At 39.6% G+C, this 18,253-nt stretch overlaps 1 protein-coding gene across 1 annotated transcript in view; it reads right to left on the bottom strand.

The window, feature by feature from the left end:
- Positions 1-18,253, bottom strand: part of npas3 (neuronal PAS domain protein 3) — a 444,436-nt gene that overhangs the window by 221,391 nt on the left and 204,792 nt on the right. Inside the window, exon 4 of the mRNA XM_015378092.1 lies at positions 5,620-5,702. Within this exon, the coding sequence (XP_015233578.1) occupies positions 5,620-5,702 (83 nt within the window). The remainder of the gene's footprint in view (positions 1-5,619; positions 5,703-18,253) is intronic.

The raw sequence follows: 18,253 nt of genomic DNA, 5'->3' as shown, positions 1-18,253 counted from the left end.
TTAGTGTGAAAGCGCCGCCACCATTCAAAAGTGACCAAATCATCAGCTAAACTGCATAGGGTCAGAAAAGTGGGCTGTGGTCCCCCACCTGCAGACCCACTCCTTTGAGTGAGTCTTGCTAATTGCCAATCAGTTTCACCTGTTATCTATTCCATTTTCACAACAGCATGTGAAACTGATTAAAATCCTCATAGAAGTTTTATTTGATTAAAGATATATTGTGTTCTTTATCAGAATCAGAATCCGACATTCTTTAATAATCCCAGAGGGAATTACAGAATTTTTTAACAGTATACATTATTTTCTAACAGTGAAGCTAACAATATACTCTATTTTTTATTGTTTAAAATGTTATAGCTACTTCAAAGCTCATCTGTTTAATTGAGCTTTAAAGTCACCAAAGGAGAAACTATTGATTTTAACTCTTAAGCACTTATGGAGCAATACTTCAGTAAGTTTGTCTAAGAGACATACAGTCAGAGCAAACTCATACATGTTACCTGCAAAGGTGATATATGAACACAAAACAGGAATATCAAACAGCAAAAATACACGCTCTCTCTCGTTTTCACTTGCACACACACCAGCAGACGCAGCAATGCACAAACACACACACACACCCAACCGGATTTTAGCAGTCGTGGCGTCGCATAAAAACCTGGCTGTGATCTTTAAAGCTCAGCCTTTGGGCTGTAAGTTAAATAGATAAAGAGTGCAACATGTTTAGAATTAAAGCTGCAAAAAAACACACAGATAAACACAAACCCCAGGGAGCGATCCACAAGAACTCATATTTTCATAATTCCGCTTAATAAATCAGCTTAGCTGTAGCCAGAACTGGCTGTTGAGTAATAACTGGTCCTGTTTGGTTTAAAAGCTGAGGCCGAATTATGAGGAATTACTAAGCTAATGATGTACAGGTATCAAGTTACTAAGAAGAAAAATTTGCCCTCTGACAACCTTAAAGGCAAATAATCGAAAATTATTCATATTGCTAATTGGTGGAAAACTATTTTGGTAAAAAATAACGCAAAGAAATGACAATGATAATAAAAACAATTTGTTTTGCACCGATACCGATACCAGTATCGGACGGGGCCCCGATACTGCCCTAAAATGGTGGCATCGGTATCGGCGAGTACCAACAAATAGGGCGCCGATACCATTTTGAGAGCCAAGTTTATTCAGCTATTGTCACCCACTCCTGGTAGGCAATAAAAAGTTCTAATGGATTCACTTTGTATTACATTTTTTCCTGCTTCACAAAGGAAGGCAGCAGCTCGACATGAAGCCATGATGGCAATTATTTTACATTATTATGGTATCGGTATCGGCCGATACTGCACAGCCAGGTATCGGGTATCGGTATCGGGGCCAAAAAATGGCATCGGCGCAACACTAAAAACAATGACATAGCTGAATTAAACCCAGGCGTCTAAGAGGCAGAATTTTCCCTGCATAGATGAAAAAGACCCGCAGCTCTTGAAAATCCGCTCCAACTTCCAGCCTGTTGGGATCTGGAGGTTTGTCCACTTTCTCCACCAGAGGGCGTATGAGATCTCTTGGAGCCTGAGCCGACCGCACCACCTGTCTTCCATCTGCTCATCAGGAGATCTGTACTTAAGGAGGCGGAGGGCTTCACTCCAGTGCCAGAGTGTTTGCCAGTAACGCTTAGCAAGCCTGAGCCAACCTGCCTGTCTGCGAACTCTGACTTTGGTGAACCAAATCTGATCCCGTTTTCTCCTCTCTGCTTCCCAGGTTGATCCTGCCTGAATACCTGAAACTCTGGAGAGTTTCTCTGCCGGTGATCTGTCTGCTCGTTCTCAGTAGAACTCTGGAGAGCTGTCTCTGTCAAGTATCTGCCTGCCCAAAAATATACATTGCAATGGATCCCAAAAAAACTATGAGAATAGATAAAGGTGATTATTGCCCGATTTCAGTCTGTGATGGCTGCAACTACAGCCACCCAAATGTGGTAACATTCAATCACAACACACTAAGTCAGCAAGTCTCATTTCATTTATATTGGGATTTCTTTACATTTAGGATTTAATTTACAGAATTTTTTAAGGCATAACACTGTATTCTAGAATAAGTGTGCACATTTTAGTTTACACTGTTATGTTCTGCTTGATTTAATCTTTGTTTGTTTTTTTTGAGTCACCTCAGTGCTGGCTGCTCCAGTCCTTCAGGAGAACAGAGGTGGAGAAGGGGTGGAGCCAGCCCATTGAAGCTGCAAATTGGTTTACATCACTTCTCATCAGCAGGAGGGGGGGAATGGGATTTTCCTCTGTTAATTTCAGGCCCCGTCCACACGAAGCCAAACCCTGGCCTAAACGCACCCATTTTTCACCAAACCAGCCTCTCATCCATACGAAGCCGGCGTTTCGGGGGTCTGTAAACAATCTTTTTTTTATTCAGCCTTCAGAGTGGGAAGATTTTGAAGCGCCGTTTTCGCGTTTCCATCTTTAAGCTCTAACCGCATTTTTTCTTACACGCATGCGTCATAGCGTCGCCTCTAAACACGCATGCGCGACACAGTATCACAACAACAATGGCGCCGTACTGTGTTGAATGGTTGCTGCTCATGCTACTCACCCTGCTGTCGGGCTTACAACAGAATCTTCTTCTTCTGGAATATCTCCAGGAAGAACAGAGCAATATCGACCACATAGTTCAGCACCTGAATTTGACTGAACCACGAAAATGGACCCGCAGGGCAACCATGTATAAATATTAGTGCGCATGCCAACATTTCGTCGCCTATTTTTGCTTTGGCACCACAGCGCCACTTACAGGCCTGGCATACATTTTGCAGCGTTTTCATGCATTCGTGTGGACGATCACATTTATTTTACGTCTCCGTCTTTACGACAAACGTTCTGGAAAATATTAGCGTTTCGTGTTAGTTTTGACTTCGTGTGGATGGGGCCTCAGTTTTTGTGTGTTTCCCCCTTTGTATCTTCTATGTGGCCTGATCAGCCAGTATTTAAGTTTTCCGTTTGTATCATGTAGCAGGTCTGTTTGTTTCAGTAGGTCTTTTTGTTAGCCTGAGTTACTTTGACCTCTTTTATGGGCCCAACTTTGTAATTTGTCCTTTATTGACCCCAGTTTTTTGTTTTGGGTTCAATAAAAAGAAGACTTTTTTGGATCTAAACCTGTGCCTGAACTTCCTTTGACTGCTCAGACCATCACTCAGTCTTTGATAGCTATATATATATCTCTATATATATAGAGATATATATATATATATATATATCAAATATTTTTGCTATATACTGCTATATATTCAGTTTTTTTGTTGTTGTTTTTTCAAATTTGGTGATTTTTAGCTTATTTACATTTCACCAAATTTAAATAAATTACATTTTACCATTTCCAGCCTTTCCATGCTTAAGCCCACCGTATGTTTATAAGTCTATGGCTGCAACTCCCTGTTTCATTATGTGCGACAGCAGGCCCACTTTAATCATATTAACACCACCCTAAATGGCTGGAAGGAGAAATATAGAGTCTTACTCTTATTAAACGTAATGTGATACATTTGACAATTGCCTCTGCGATTTTAAAATGAGCATTTTTCTAAATTGCGATTACATTGCAAATGCAATTAATTGCTCAGTTCTACTGCAAATTGATCTAAAATGAACATGTTGGTCAAAATGTTTAACATCTTTTAGCAACAGATAATCCAGTAGGAGGGGTATAATGAAACGCTGCAGTGTGTACAGGTGTCCATCTGCAGAAGAATTGCAATACAGTATCTTGATCTATATCCATCAGTTTAGAAGAATAAGGGCATTTATTCTAACTGCACTTGTTCCTAGTCCTAGTTCTTTATTACAATCCACAATGTTCTATTTCAACCATTGCACTGAATTTATTTGCTCATTTTAATCCCTCTTAAAATCGGTTTTCTTTTATCTTTCTTCATAATAAGTATCTTGTGTGGAAGTATATCCTTTGTTATTGCTGCATATAGTTGAGTCCTTTTGGAGTTAGGTATATTTAACAGCCATCACTACCTTCACTTTTCCTCACTCAAATTCCTATAGACTATAGACACATGGATGTACAGAAAGTGTTTTGTGTTAAAGCAATTTCTTTCAACATTTTTCATTTAACAGGCCAGAAGCTGTAAACTGCGAGTAGAAATCCTGGTATCTACAAAATAAGAAATGCTTTTATGCTGATGGGGTAAATGTTATGAGTTATTCAACCAATCCTATCTGCATATGAAAGTAGCCATGTGCCCACATTAAAAATGAAAACATTTCAACAAACCGGCTTTGAGCCAAAAAAGCCCCTCTATGAATGAGCTGTGGGTATGTCCCCCCCCTCCCGACATGCGGCAGGGTGGGATTTTACTTCAAAACAAAAAGAGTTTACAATTTCTAAAGCTCACAAACCTCCATTTGGAGCACTAAGTGGTTGCTTTAGATCTTCTACTTGCAGATTTTACAATAAAACAATAAATCATTCTCCTTTTAGAATTTGCTGGCTTCTTTCTTGGTTGAAGCTCTGCCAGATTGCTCCTACTGTACTTTTTTTCTTCTCGCGTCACAAAAATGTCCAAATTAAGTCATTTCAACAGAAGCTAACTTGTGTTTTCACTCCCTATCACTGCTAAAAGCCTGCTAGTAACTACTGTACTCGGGTGTTTACCTTTGTTCTAAACATAGCTTGGTTTTGCATTCCTCTATCGTTGTATAATACACTGATTATACATGTTAATGGTCAAATAAATGTATATGTGAAAGTTAAAGGGGTATTGAAAGAAACTGAACCTATTTTTGTTTCTCTATAAGCCTCATACTCTGAGTCATCTGAGTTATATTTGTACATACTGTAGTTCATTAGATTCCTTTAGAGCAGGGGTCTTCAACGTTTCCCAGGCTAAGGACCCCCAAACTGATGGCAAGATGGGAGCCGGGACCCCCTAATTATACATATTGTATGAAATTGTATCATATAGAGTTGGTGCTATGGTCACTCTATTAAAAATGGTGTCATGTAACTAAAGTAATCACTCCCTGGGATTATTAAAGTATTTCTGATTCCTGGTTGATGGGACAGGTGTTGTGAATGAAACGGTGCCCAGGTTGAAAGAGCTCCTGTGTGTCGCTGAATGTGAGCATTGATGACTGAAAGACATCTTCTGCCTCCATTTATCTGTTTACTACAGTCTGTTGGATTCATGTTAATGAGTATTGAAAGACATTTCAATTAGTAGAAAAATTGCAGGGGGAATATAAAAAAAAAAAAAAAAAGTCTAATCAACCAAACCTTTGGCGATCCCCATGCAGTACCCCTATGGACCCCCTAGGGGTCGCGGACCCCCTGTTGAAGACCTCTGCTTTAGAGAGCTCGTTATTTGAGAATTCACAGGCTTCAGTTTCTCTTTTATCAATCGTTTTAATAAGGAGACAACGCTATTTGATAAAATATAAAATAACTTAATTATAACTCTGAGCAACAAGTTCCCAGTAATGCTGTAAAAGACAAACATAGAGGCTAACTGCAATTTCAAATGGACTTTATGGAAATAGTGTATTTCTCATAGATAGCGTGATATCCGACAATGGCTGAAACAGATTGTAAGCAATGAATAATTCCTACCTGTAAAATGTGGCTACCCAGGTGAGGTTCGAAGATCTCAGAGGCAATGGCACTGGGAGTCCTCCTCCGCTGAGTACCGATAGCTAAAGCAACGAGTGCACACACAACAAAAGAGAAAGCACAGGACAGGACAGAAGAAGACCGGTGAGACTCAGACACATTGATACGAGCAAAGCTACATCCACTCACAAATATGTGTTCTCACACATAAACACACACACCCACGCACATTTATACAGCCTAGCATGACAAACACACATGGCACAAGACAAGAGGAACCGGTGAGGTCATCATCGATCAACTAACCTAGCATTACATTAAAGATTAGCTCTGTTAGTTAATCTAACTGGGATATCTTTAGCCATGTTGATAACGATAACCATTCCCGAAAAGTTGAAACACAATCCACTGGAGCATTTTTCAAAGTTTGAAGATGTTTCACTTCCCATTCAGGAAGCTTTTTAAATTCAAAATGTCAGAAATAGTGTTGAGTTCAAGTAGCCCAAGAAATGCTTGTTTTTGTTTAGAAACATGCAAATTTAAACAGACAAACGGAACTGGGCTCGTTTGTCTTCTTTTGTTAGCCTGCAATGCCCTATACCTGTCTATGTCTCTGAAAGGGGGGGGGGTCATTAAGGGGAATTGTTGGCCTAGCTCAATAGGTAAGGTTTTCTGTTTCCCTGTAAAGGGGTTTGGGGTTGCAATGATGGCATGAAGGGATCAACTCAATTGCTGCATTGTAGGTTTTTGAAAGCTGAAAACTGAGTCCACCCTCTTGGTTAAAGGTTGTTTTTTCTTTCTTCTCTTTCTCAAACTTGGAAAGAAAGTTCAGTGGATTGATTTTTAACTTATTTGGAAGGACTATGACCTGGAGGATTGAGAATCTCCACCACCATGACGATAACCATGTTTGTCTGATAAAGTTGGCAGGTTTAACATTTGCTTAAAGTTAACAAAACATATCTGGAAAGGAAAATAGCACTGAAATGTAGAATGAAATGTATTATTTTGGATAATTTCAAAGTGACCTGGCCTCTCCTTAAAGCTAGATTGTTTAGTCTGAGATGATCAACTGATCTTGCAGTCTCACTTAGGCTAGTTGACCAGTTAATCGAATGGGTCAGGTACCTGAACTTGAACGGAGAGGAACTGCAATTAGGCCAGTTTCTGTTAAACATGAATAAGGAGATTCAAGGTTGCTAAAAGTGACTTTGTAATTGCTTTTCTAAGAACTTATTTTACTATAAAAAAAATCCTATTAACATATTGTGATTCAGTTTGTACAAAATGTTCTTTATGTATTGCTATATAAAACTTTGAGATGAACAGTTCAAAATATTGTTTTGTTCGGTAAACATTTGAATGAGAGCTTTATCTGTGATGTTTTTTTTGTTTTGTTTAATAACAGCAACAACATAACACAGAACAAAAGCTAAGGAGCAAACTCCAGAGAAGAAGAAAAGAAAAGATACAGTAGTAGCCATTTAAAATGTTCCCACTTTCCTTAATGGGCCCTTGTCTGGTCCCCTACAATTCTATTTTTAAACATCAATCTTTGTACTAAAATATAATATAGATCTAAAAAGAAGCACTTGTAATGGATCCTGTAATTCAGTGAAAGGGTAGAGCCAGAGTAAAAAAAAAACGCACGCCAAGGACTCACAGGGGAGTAGGCGGCCATTCTGCAGGAGTATGACTGGGAAGGGCTGCTACTGTGCATACGTCAATCATTATATAGTTCACATCTAAACATTTATAAACGTTTGAGACAGGATGTAGACACGTGGTCTTCAGCATAGTCCAAGAAGGGCTTCCATACGCGTCCAGAAACGTCAGAGTGGACGAGGCATAGGTTAGAAGGTCGAGAGGGATATATTCCAAAATAAGCTTCTTCCACCCAAAAACAGTAGGAGATTTATTAGAAACACATTGTAACAAAATATTCTTTCAAGCACAGAAAATTAGGACATTATACAACTTACTCTTGTTTTGATTTTGGATGTGTTTATTTGGTAGATCGGGGGGAGTATTGAATGACACTTCACAAGTTCCGAAAGACAGTTTTTCAATGCCAGAAACTTCAATGTCCCTGAGAAGTGTTGTTTGTTTTTTTCTCTGGGTCTGTAGAACATAAAGCCCTCCGGTAAGAAATGGATGCAGTTGTTTGGGAGGTCTTCCATGCTTTTGTAAGAAAGGAATATCATCAATCTGGTAAACCCCCATTTTAAAACAATGCTTGTTTAGCTAGTTTGACTTTGTCTGTAGCATTTTGCATTAGCAATGTGTTCAGCAAGCACCAGATGGCATTGAGCCCCCCAAACTTAGACCACAGACATATTCTTGTTCCTTGAGTCTAAGCTTTCTTTTTAATATGTTTTGTTGTTATGCAAATATTTGTATTTTTTTGCTGCACGTTTATGATATCATTGATATTCTACAAAATGCCTTAGCTATGTCCAAGAGCAAGGAGGAGTTGCAGAGGGAGAATTAACAGCGAGGAATTGTTTGAATTCTGTTCTAATTAAAATTAAAGGATTTTTTCTCCAGAGATTTGATTGAACCCTAGCATTTCTAAAGGTATGATTTAGATACAATGCAGAATGGTCATATATAACAATGTGCTCTATTTTGCAAAATGCTAATTGTCTTAAAATAATTTTAGGGAGAAAAAAAATAGTCAATACATGTGTGGCATCTGTAGGGGTTGGAGTAGAAAGTGTACTCCTTTCCAGCAGAATATTTTCCCCATACATCGCGGAAAATTTGTTTTGATTTCCCTGAAATGCGAAGGGGGCTAATGGGAAGCCTATCAATCAGTGGATTATTAAGGCAAATGAAACCACCTCCTACAATAATATTTTCAGCAGAGATCAGCCAGTTTTGCTATTATTTCCGTTAAGAAGTTACTAGGGTGACCTGGTGGAAAATAAACATTCAATATCACAAATTGTTCCCACTTTATCTTTGCTCTAAGAGGTACGTAACTCCCATTTGCTTCTTTATTACATCTATGACTTTAAAGGGCATGGATTTTTAATTGCAACTCCTCTACCTTTGTTAGTAAAAGAGGAGAAAAAAACATTTTCAAAACCTCATAGTTGAAATTCTAAATATACAGAGTTGTTTAAATGTGTCTCCTGCAACAGTGCAATAGCTAAGCCTTCCTTTTTAAGGGCTAAAAGGACCTTTTCTCTTTTAATTGGTGAATGACTTGCCTTAATGTTCCATCTAGATAGTCTTAGCATTTACAGTATAATCAAGAGTCATAATGCAATACCACCCAAATAATGATTACATACTAGGACTGCAATGTGGTGAGCTTAACAAGGAACCAACCAAAACTAACAGATTAGAACCACAAAAAAACACCGGGGGGGCATCCCTTCCTTTAACAAGCACGTGTTTATCTCCCTGATGAAGACACACACAAAACCAAATTCATAAGAAAGTATAGCTGAGCATTCAGGTTGAAAAGAGTTGTAACCACAATTACTCACACCATTTGTCCTTATAGGGAAAGAGGAGAACAGAGAGAACCAGAACATACAAAGAGACCAGATCCCTGACATCGTCCGGTCCAGAACGTTTTCCTCCATGATCTTCCGCTGGCGTAATTTCAGCCTAAACTGTCTACAAACTACATTGCTTTATCCGGTGAAATGAAAATCTTTGCTCCCCCATCAGGTACAATCCTCCCCCCAGCCAGTTAAAGAAGAGAATACTGGATGCCTGCCTCCCACAATCGTCGCTTTATCGCATCGAATCCTTTGCGCCTGCGCGTGGTGTCTGCCGAGAAATCCTGGAAGTACATGATCTTAGAGTTCTTATACATCAGAGGCTGGTTCCCGTTCCCTACGCGGTTTCAAGAACCTGCTGTTGATCCTGGAAGTTATGAAATCTGATCAGCACTGGCCTGTATAGGCCTGGGTTGTGGAGCCAGTGTGCCTTCTAAAGCTTGATCCGCTGGTCTCTTGCTCTTGGTCTCCACTTGAAGAAATTCGCACAGCTATTTTTCAAAGAATTTTAGGTCTCCAGGGCCAGCCTCTTTGCCTTCTTTTATACCAAGCACCCGACTTTTCCTTATTAGCAATGTCAATAATTCATTGTTCCATTGTAAGGGCCTCTTTCTCCCAACTTTTTTTATAGCCTGATCCAAGAAATCCTTCTGAGCTGCAATCCTGTCCTCTGCATCTGTAGTGCATCAGATAAGCTCCTTGATCTCTGTGGCCTCGCTCTGAAGCATTTTAGTCAGAATGTCTACTTTCTGGGAGGTAACTGATCAAATGTTCCAGGTAATTTCCTCAATAACTTGGCAAAGAGAGGGATCGGGTCTGGTGGCCCCAACAGCTGCTGGCACCTCAGCAGCTAGCTCCATGTTAGCCATGTTATCTATGCCAGTCACTTGAGACTCTACTTTGCAGGACTTGTTGGGTTTCTTTAGTATTTTGGGCAGAATTGTGCTGGAGTGAGTCAGAAGAGTGTTTGGAATTTGTATTGAAAAGTCTTAGGAAGAGGGTGGCTGCTTAAATTTAGAATATATGGTGCACAGTTCAACAAACTCAACTGCTTGCTACACCTCCATCTTCTGGACCCCCTTTATAGCACTTTTAAGTTTGACCCTCAGAGCAAAACTCTCACAGAAAAACATAAAGCCCAAGAACCAGGAGGAGATTTGGAAAGAGAAACCATTGCAACATGTTTGACCTTCCATCAGGTAAAATCATCTTAAAGGTAAAATGATTCTATAGGGTATCTGGTCTGGGCTGAAAATGGCATATTAGCTGTTCTATGAGCCCTAATGCAGCCTGGTTAAAAGCCCTAGAATGAAACCACAGGTTTTCTTCCTTTTATGGTATGATCATGAATATTTAGATGAGCTGTGCTCTGATTGGTTGGTTTACAACGAGCCAAGCTGCTGAGCAAAGATGCATCATAGCAACAAGCACTCACTCTCTGAAACATCAAATTGTTGATATGGTAGGGGGACCAGGCGTCCTCTTTTTCCTGAACATGTCCTAATTTTCATGCCTAAAAAAATGTTCAGGGGGAATTTAAAAATTTTCCGGGTACTACAGTGCAGTACGTAGTCAGAACACACCAGCGCTCGCGGGGGACGGACCAACCGAACCTGACCCCAAGACGGTAGCCTGGACACCGGCGGCCCCATGCTTGAAGCACGGTAAGGCAGGCGGGGGGAAGCATACCGTCACCGGGTCAGGTTCGGTCGCTCCGTTCCCGGCTGGCTCCCTGTCCCCATCCGCCGGGGTTTCTGGACCAGCCCCGGAGCTGATGGCTCGGTTCGAGTGCCCGGTCCGGTCCAGTCAGTGGCCGCCACCGCAGTACTCCCCCCTCACCCCCCTCCTTTTCAGAAACCCAAATCTGGTCACCCTAGATATGCTATTATTGCTATCGACAGCTTAGCAACAGAATAATACTTACAGCTTACGTTTGTGCCGTAAGCCCCTTGTTTCAGTAGAAGAAATTTACCAAATCCTGCTTTGAACTGTCCACGATTTTAAAAGCTGTCTTCGGTAAAATGTTTAAAGCAAATGAACAGCTAAGCACCAAACTTTGAAGGTCTGATAGACAAAAATAATCCATTCCTGTTGAGTTTTCGGATCCTTGGGAAGACTGCGAAAATGTTCCCCTTTCTCCGTTCAGCCGGAAACACTGCATTTACGCCCGTGGTTCTGGCTAATTTTCAATAGAGAAACTGCAATACGACAGCTAAACTGGTTCAGGCTTGGTCTCAAACTTAAGAGTGATTACAAGTCATAATCTAAAGAGTTTCATTGATGTTTGTTTACTGGAACAAACTTAAAAAAACTAAAGCTGAATTTGCCCTCTGGCAAGTTTTTTTATTTATGTTATTTTTCTTATGGGGTTGGGGGGCTGTGATGACCTTTAAACATTTCTCTGCAATAGAAGAAGAATAGAAGAATACAAAAAGGTACATAAGTCAAAGCACAGAAATTGAGACGGATGTGCTTCACAGGAGCTTCAAATAACGGCCAACAGTGAAAGAATTAAATATAAATGCAACAACAAACAAGAGAATTTCTTCTGCCAGAGGTCATTTTCCACTCTTTGAACAACCTCCATTCACATCGATTCCCTGCAGATCTCATTAAGCTGAATCTAAAAAAACAGACAAAATTGCTTAAAAAACATTTTTAGGAGAGGGTAAAGGAATGCTCATAGAAAAATTGAGGTTAAAAAATTTAAGATACTGGAGAGTCCCTCTAAATAGAAGCAAATTGAGCAACATTCAAGAGATTTGATAAGGCAAAACCTCTAAACTCAATATGCCGTCATTTTTAAAATTCTAGAAGAAAAATTTGGAAAAAAGTAATGATCTTCTCCTGCACAAGAACCAACAGTTTATTACCAGAAGCTCAAAGGGAATGTTCTGTCCACAATTCTTCTCTCTATGTTTACAACAGAGAGAGCCTCATTGGTACAATTTTAAAACTCCTAAAGTTTGCAGATGACTCCATGCTTGGTTGCTCCACTGGTGCAATTAGAACCACCTGGAGCTTGACACACTTGCAGAAAACACCCCTCAAACGCTCTGCCCTACACTGTCTTGAATGGATCAACTTTGGTCTCTATCATTTCTCCAGATGCGTGGTACCCTCCTCACATCAAGACACTGTTCAAAAGAAGGGCCAGCAAAGAGTGTGCTTCCTGTGGCAACTCACTGTGTAGTGTTGCTGGTCCGCAAAACAAGACAGGTGAAAACCTTCCGTTAATTTAAGGTCAGCAGAAAAGGTCATTAAGGTTGACTTCCCCTCCATCATGACTTAAAATATCTAGGAACAGGAAAAGCATTTCTATCATCTTGAAAGATTCCACACATCCTTTTTAAAAACTGTCTTGACCAACTGTCAGGGTTGGTAGTTATTGTAATGGACCCAAATGCACAGTAGAAGAGGCAGGGACGATTACTTACAGAATTTAATGAGGAAGTAAAAATATAAAATGCATAGTCCAGAACCGATTGACTAAACTCAAGAACCCAAAATAATAGGAGACACTAGGGAGGAATAAACCTAAAGTATGAGAAGAGTCCAGCAATGAGGAACTGAACAGGAGGTGAATATATGGGGAACAGAACAACGGGAGAACTAATTAGCTGATAGGGAGCAGGTGTAGACAGTAACTAGATGAAGGGGACAGGAAAGGACACTAGGGGGCAACAAAGAATAACCAGGGGGGAACAACAGGATATAAAAGTTACAAGGAAAGAAGCTAAATAAGGCTAAAGGGTAGTGATGGGTTAATGAGGCATCTTGATGCGTTTTCCACTCATTGCCAAACTGTATTGATCCTGCGTTGATACTGTCTCACAGAATACTGACACCTGCTGGACATTTAGAGACACTACAGCCAGCTTATTTAACAGACTAAACTAAATGGATTTGATGACCCAGTGCAATTATATAATAAAAGTTATAGTAGGTTATATTGTATTATTTCATTTCTATATTTAAATATTAAATTATCTTTGATATTTTCAGATGCAGCCAATAAATAATGTAAACATATTTCATAACATTAAAATTTAGGGGAAAATGTTAATGAAAATGCTTATAGACTAGGGTTTTTCAATCCTATCTTAAAAACAATTAGTACAATAAAAACAGAAAATAAACTAGGAGTCAATTTGAAATGAACTTTATTTCAGAAGAAAATTTAAACAAAAACGGAGCGGTGTAACGTTCCTATTTTGTTTACGCTGCTCCAAAATGTTTAATAATTTTATGGATAAACTGCAAAAAGTGAAACATTTTTTTGAAGCAGATGAATCATGTGACAGATACGTTTTTAACCACAGTTTAATGTGTCAGTAAGTTAGAAATAACTCCTGTGTTGGTCACATGACTTTCTTGAAGCGGCACATGCATGATACAGTGTTTTGCTTTATGGGCACCACGCATGCACCGATGCATTTGTGTTGCTGGACGCATCACTACTAAAGGGGAAAAAAACTAATGAATACAAAATGAGAAATGACCAAGGGAAAACCAGAGGATAAGAGAAGGGACTGGAGATACAGGTGAAACCATAGAACAGAAAACAATAAGATAAAAAACAACAAAAACTAGACCAAGGAATAAAGAATAAAGGAATAAACCAAAATGATGAAGAAAAGAGATAACAGGAAGAGCAAAACAAAGAATGCAAAAATGATCTAAATCTAGACAACGCAGAAAAACACAAAGCAAACCCCAAAAAATAAAAACTTAAACAGAAACAAAATATAAGATCATAAGACTTTCACCTTTATGTGCATTATTTGGAAAAACATGCTGCAAGAAAGAAGCTGATTTTTTCCAGGCTATCCTTCTAATAGGGACAATGACATCACAGCATGCTGGTGTGGAAACAAAATCATTTTATTTGAAATACCAAAACCTTGTTTTCCACCTCCATTTTATAAAAAATGGTACAAACACATGTACATATTATTTCTTATATGTATTTATTGCTTGGCTAATAAAGCTTCTGCTCTCCTCTTTATATCTATCTTTCTTTACAATCTTGGGTTCAATAATAATCTGTAGCAACGTGGTTGAAACCAGCTTTTGATGAAGGAAATAAGGATTTAGAGTCAGATAAAAGTTAAAGACACGGAAAAAGGGTGAACAAATGTTTTGTAGAGAGCATTTATTAAAAATGGAGAAGAAACTGTTCTAAAAATGGCCAAAAATAAGAGCAAAGCAAACAATAAAAAAAAAAAATTGTAGAAAATAAAAATATGGTTAAGACAAAGTACGAAGGAAGAAAAATGTTTGAGTTTATAAAAAGTATTTTGGTTTTTATGTCAAGCTTCTATTCATTGCCTTTTGGTGCCAAAACCTGAATAATGAGGTAAACTGAAGGCCAAAGGGGGAATGACATTCTGCAATTACATAAGGAAAAAAAAGTATTGAAACAAGATCAAATGTTGGAGCATATATGGAAGAAAAAAAACAACTGATCCATCGAAATATGATTCAATTTGTTTCATTTTGTCTATAGCCCAAATCTAGCAGGGGAGACACAAAGAAAGGGATGCATCCAATAAAATCTTCAGCATTAATTGGCTAAACCATAACCAAGAAAAGAAAAACAGCATATTAGCAGTACATAATAAAATAAAATAAATAAAAAAAAAGTGGTCACCTCATAGGCCCTGTGCCACACTAATGAGCTAAAGTAACCAGCATTTGGCTTCAGGAAAAAAAAAGAGAAAAGCTAACAGGTTGCTGTTGTAAACACATGGTACGAATTAATTTTAGGCAAGTAAAATACAAAAAAAATTATTTACATAGCTGTAAGTAAAACATGCTTCCCTTAACAAAAACAATTTCCTGTAATGACAATGCAAATATAAAATTTTTCTTTTCTAAAGAACCAAACCTGAAAACGCCAATAACCATCCAGGAACCAAATCAAATATTAAAGCTTTGTCTATATTTGTAGAATCTTCCTTTAAAGCTAGTTCTAGATGAAACAATATCTAGTATATTCTTCACTATTTTAACCTGCATAAAACATCTGGTCTCACAAACTTTAAGCTCAGCTTTTGACAGAGCAACAGAGAATAGAGATCCTCGCTGATCAGGACACTGAGATAGCAGACCGGCTGCTCTAAATAGTGGCGACAAACACGATAACCTGAGCAGAAGGAACGTAGAATCAACGAGAAACACAAATCAGCAGCTGAATCATACGTGAAGAGGAACAAACTATAGTGCTGGCGTCACCAAGGCGGTGACCGCAGGCACCCAAGGGCCCTCAAGGACCACATGGGGGTCCTCAGCATCTTCTGAAAACAAAACAACTCAGTGGACCAAGTTTAACCTCTTAAAACCCACCAGGTTGCCGGCGACCCGGTGGCTCTCAAGAATGTCTGTATTAATATTCATAAATCATTCATAAATAATTTTATCATATGAATCATATAGAGCATTTAAGCACTAATAGAGATTTAAAAACGACAACATCCATCCATTTTCCGTCACTCTTATCTCAAGTGGGGTAGCAAGTAGGGGTGTGCAAAATAATCGTCATGACGATGCATCGCGATTCTAATTTTTGTGATCTACTGCATCGATTCTTGACGCTAAGTATCGATTCTTAATTTAAAAAAATGAAAAAAAAATAAACAGTGTTGGGCGCGTTACTTTGAAAAAGTAATTAGTTATAGTTACTAGTTACTTATCCCAAAAAGTAACTGAGTTACTAACTGAGTTACTCCACAATAAAAGTAGCTAGTTACTAGTAAAAGTAACTATTGCGTTACTTTTGCATTTCTCGCCCCCCGTAACCCTCACCACCCGGCCCCCACCTTCTCGCGGTGAGCGGACGACAAAGACAAGAACCTGCAGAGAGTTTAGCATTTATTGCAACTCAACATAAATGACATCAGGGGGGAACGCCATGGGAAGGTTTATAACAGGGCATTCAGATCTGGTGAGTTTATGAAATTAATAACTGGGGATGTCTAATTCTGAAATCCTGTGTGTTTGGGTTGTTATAGATACTGCAACATCTATCTATCTAGATCTATACTCTGTGTGTGACATAAAATATGGATCTCCATCCCTGCCACAAAGGCCATCAAATAATGTTTAAAATAAAAAATACAGTAGGTTGAAAAGGCAGAGCATCCATCATCCATCCGTCCGTCCGTCCGTCCGTCCATCCATTCTCCCTTTCTCTCCATAGTTCTCCTGTGGTGCGAGCACAGGGCGGCTGTTGCGCGCCTTTAGCTAGCATGCGCGTTTCCTGTCGCTTGCGCGGTAAATCGTGCCGCCTGCGCTGTGCGGAGATGCAGGGGAAACCGTATCTGATGGGGAAACGCAGCTCGATGTAACACCTTTATTTCCATGTGGAAAACGCTGTTTTGCTGCTGGAGTCCTCCTGACTCTCCATCTCTCTGTGTGTGCTGTACGTTAACACCCGCCAGCAGAAACACCCACCTACCCAACTGACAGACGGAATCTCACTATACATCAGCCATTCTCATCCTCCCCTCTCTCATGACAAGGCGCGAACGAGTCCTATCATGTAAAAAGGTTCATTGTGCGACCTGAGTAACGCGCAGTAACGGGGTGTCTGCAATGGTAACTGCGTTATAGTTACAGTCAAAGTAATTAGTTAGATTACTCATTACTAAAACAAAGTAATGCCGTTACTTTCAACGCCGTTAGTTCCATCACTGCAAATAAAATACATGAATGGTTGGCGCCTATCAGCCAAATCAAGTGGAATACAACTTCCAGTCCAGCAGATGTCGCTGCGGATGTGTTGACGCCCGCTGCTTTGTCACAAGCATTTCCGGCCGCGGGATACTGAGACGAGTCATATGAAATAAAACATGGAGGACACTGAGAAAATTCGCCCCGTGGCTCCATCACATTTCAAGTCAGATGCTTGGATGCATTTAGGCTTTAAAAACAAAGAAGGTAAAAATGAAATTGATATGATGCACGTAATTTGCAAAAGGGGAAATATACATTTGAATGTTTTCGTTTCATTGGTTTAAAGGACCACTGAGGCCGTGTAAACGGCTCTGATTATCCTTATTTTGTTATTTTAAGTTTGATGAATCCTAAGATCTTTTTGTCAGTGTGTCCACGCCAGTAATAGTAATATTTCTGTCCAGTATTTGTTGTCATGGCAACACCTTCAAAAGTCGTTTCAATAAATACAGCTATGGATGAATTCAGTTGCTTTCAGTTATGTATCAATTGAAGACACGATCCAGATCACACCCAGCCAGTCAGCCACTGGTAAGGTCTGTATCTTTTTCTTACAGTGTTCAGTGAAAATATCGCAATGCATCGCAATATTTCAAGTATCGTGATGCATCATGTTAGAATCGCATCGTGGCATGTGAATCGTGATTCGAATCGAATCATGACTTCTTTGCCAATTCCCACCCCTAGTGGCAAGGGGTGCTGTTGCCTATCTCCAGCTGTCAGTGGTCGGGAGGAGGGGTACACCCTGGACAGGTCGCCAGTCCATCTCAGCAAAACGACAATGTGTAAAAGAAAATGTGAAATTAAAAGAATCATTAGCAATATTTATATTTAAGAAATTGAAGTGAACTCTGACCTCTCCAGGTCATAGGTCAATATCGGTAGCCCTTCCTATGACTCAGCACACATGAAGTAGCTCTAAGTCTTAAAAAGGTTGGTGAGCGCTGTAATATGGGCCTAAATCACCCAGAGCGGGTGGAGCTCCTCTGGAGGCTCCAGTTCAGAGGAATCCATGTATAACAGCCTCAACCAACCAGTGCGAGAGGCAGTGAAGAGACTGAGACCGTCTGCTGGTTATCCCTCTAATGCACAAACAGGGAGCCATGCAGTGTAGCCATATTAACCATGTAACATACGAGGTGTGGCTTCCTCATCGTTATGAGGAGGAGGAGGAGAGAAGACATTCAGTTATGACTCTCCACTTCAATGAGCTTGAAAATGCTTTAAGGTGTTGAAACTGTGTAGATGCTGCACAGCTGAGCTGCTGCAGCCCATGCAGTGTTCCTATACAGAAACACTGTAAGAAAGGAACAGCAGAGAGATTTGCTGCTCCTGTGTTCATTGGCATAGAGCAGATTTACAATTTTGCTTTGATAAGCCAG

This window comes from Cyprinodon variegatus, unplaced genomic scaffold, assembly GCF_000732505.1.
Source record: "Cyprinodon variegatus isolate N-32 unplaced genomic scaffold, C_variegatus-1.0 Scaffold164, whole genome shotgun sequence".
NCBI classification, from domain to species: Eukaryota; Metazoa; Chordata; class Actinopteri; order Cyprinodontiformes; family Cyprinodontidae; genus Cyprinodon; species Cyprinodon variegatus.
This window is presented reverse-complemented; position numbering and strand designations above follow the sequence as displayed.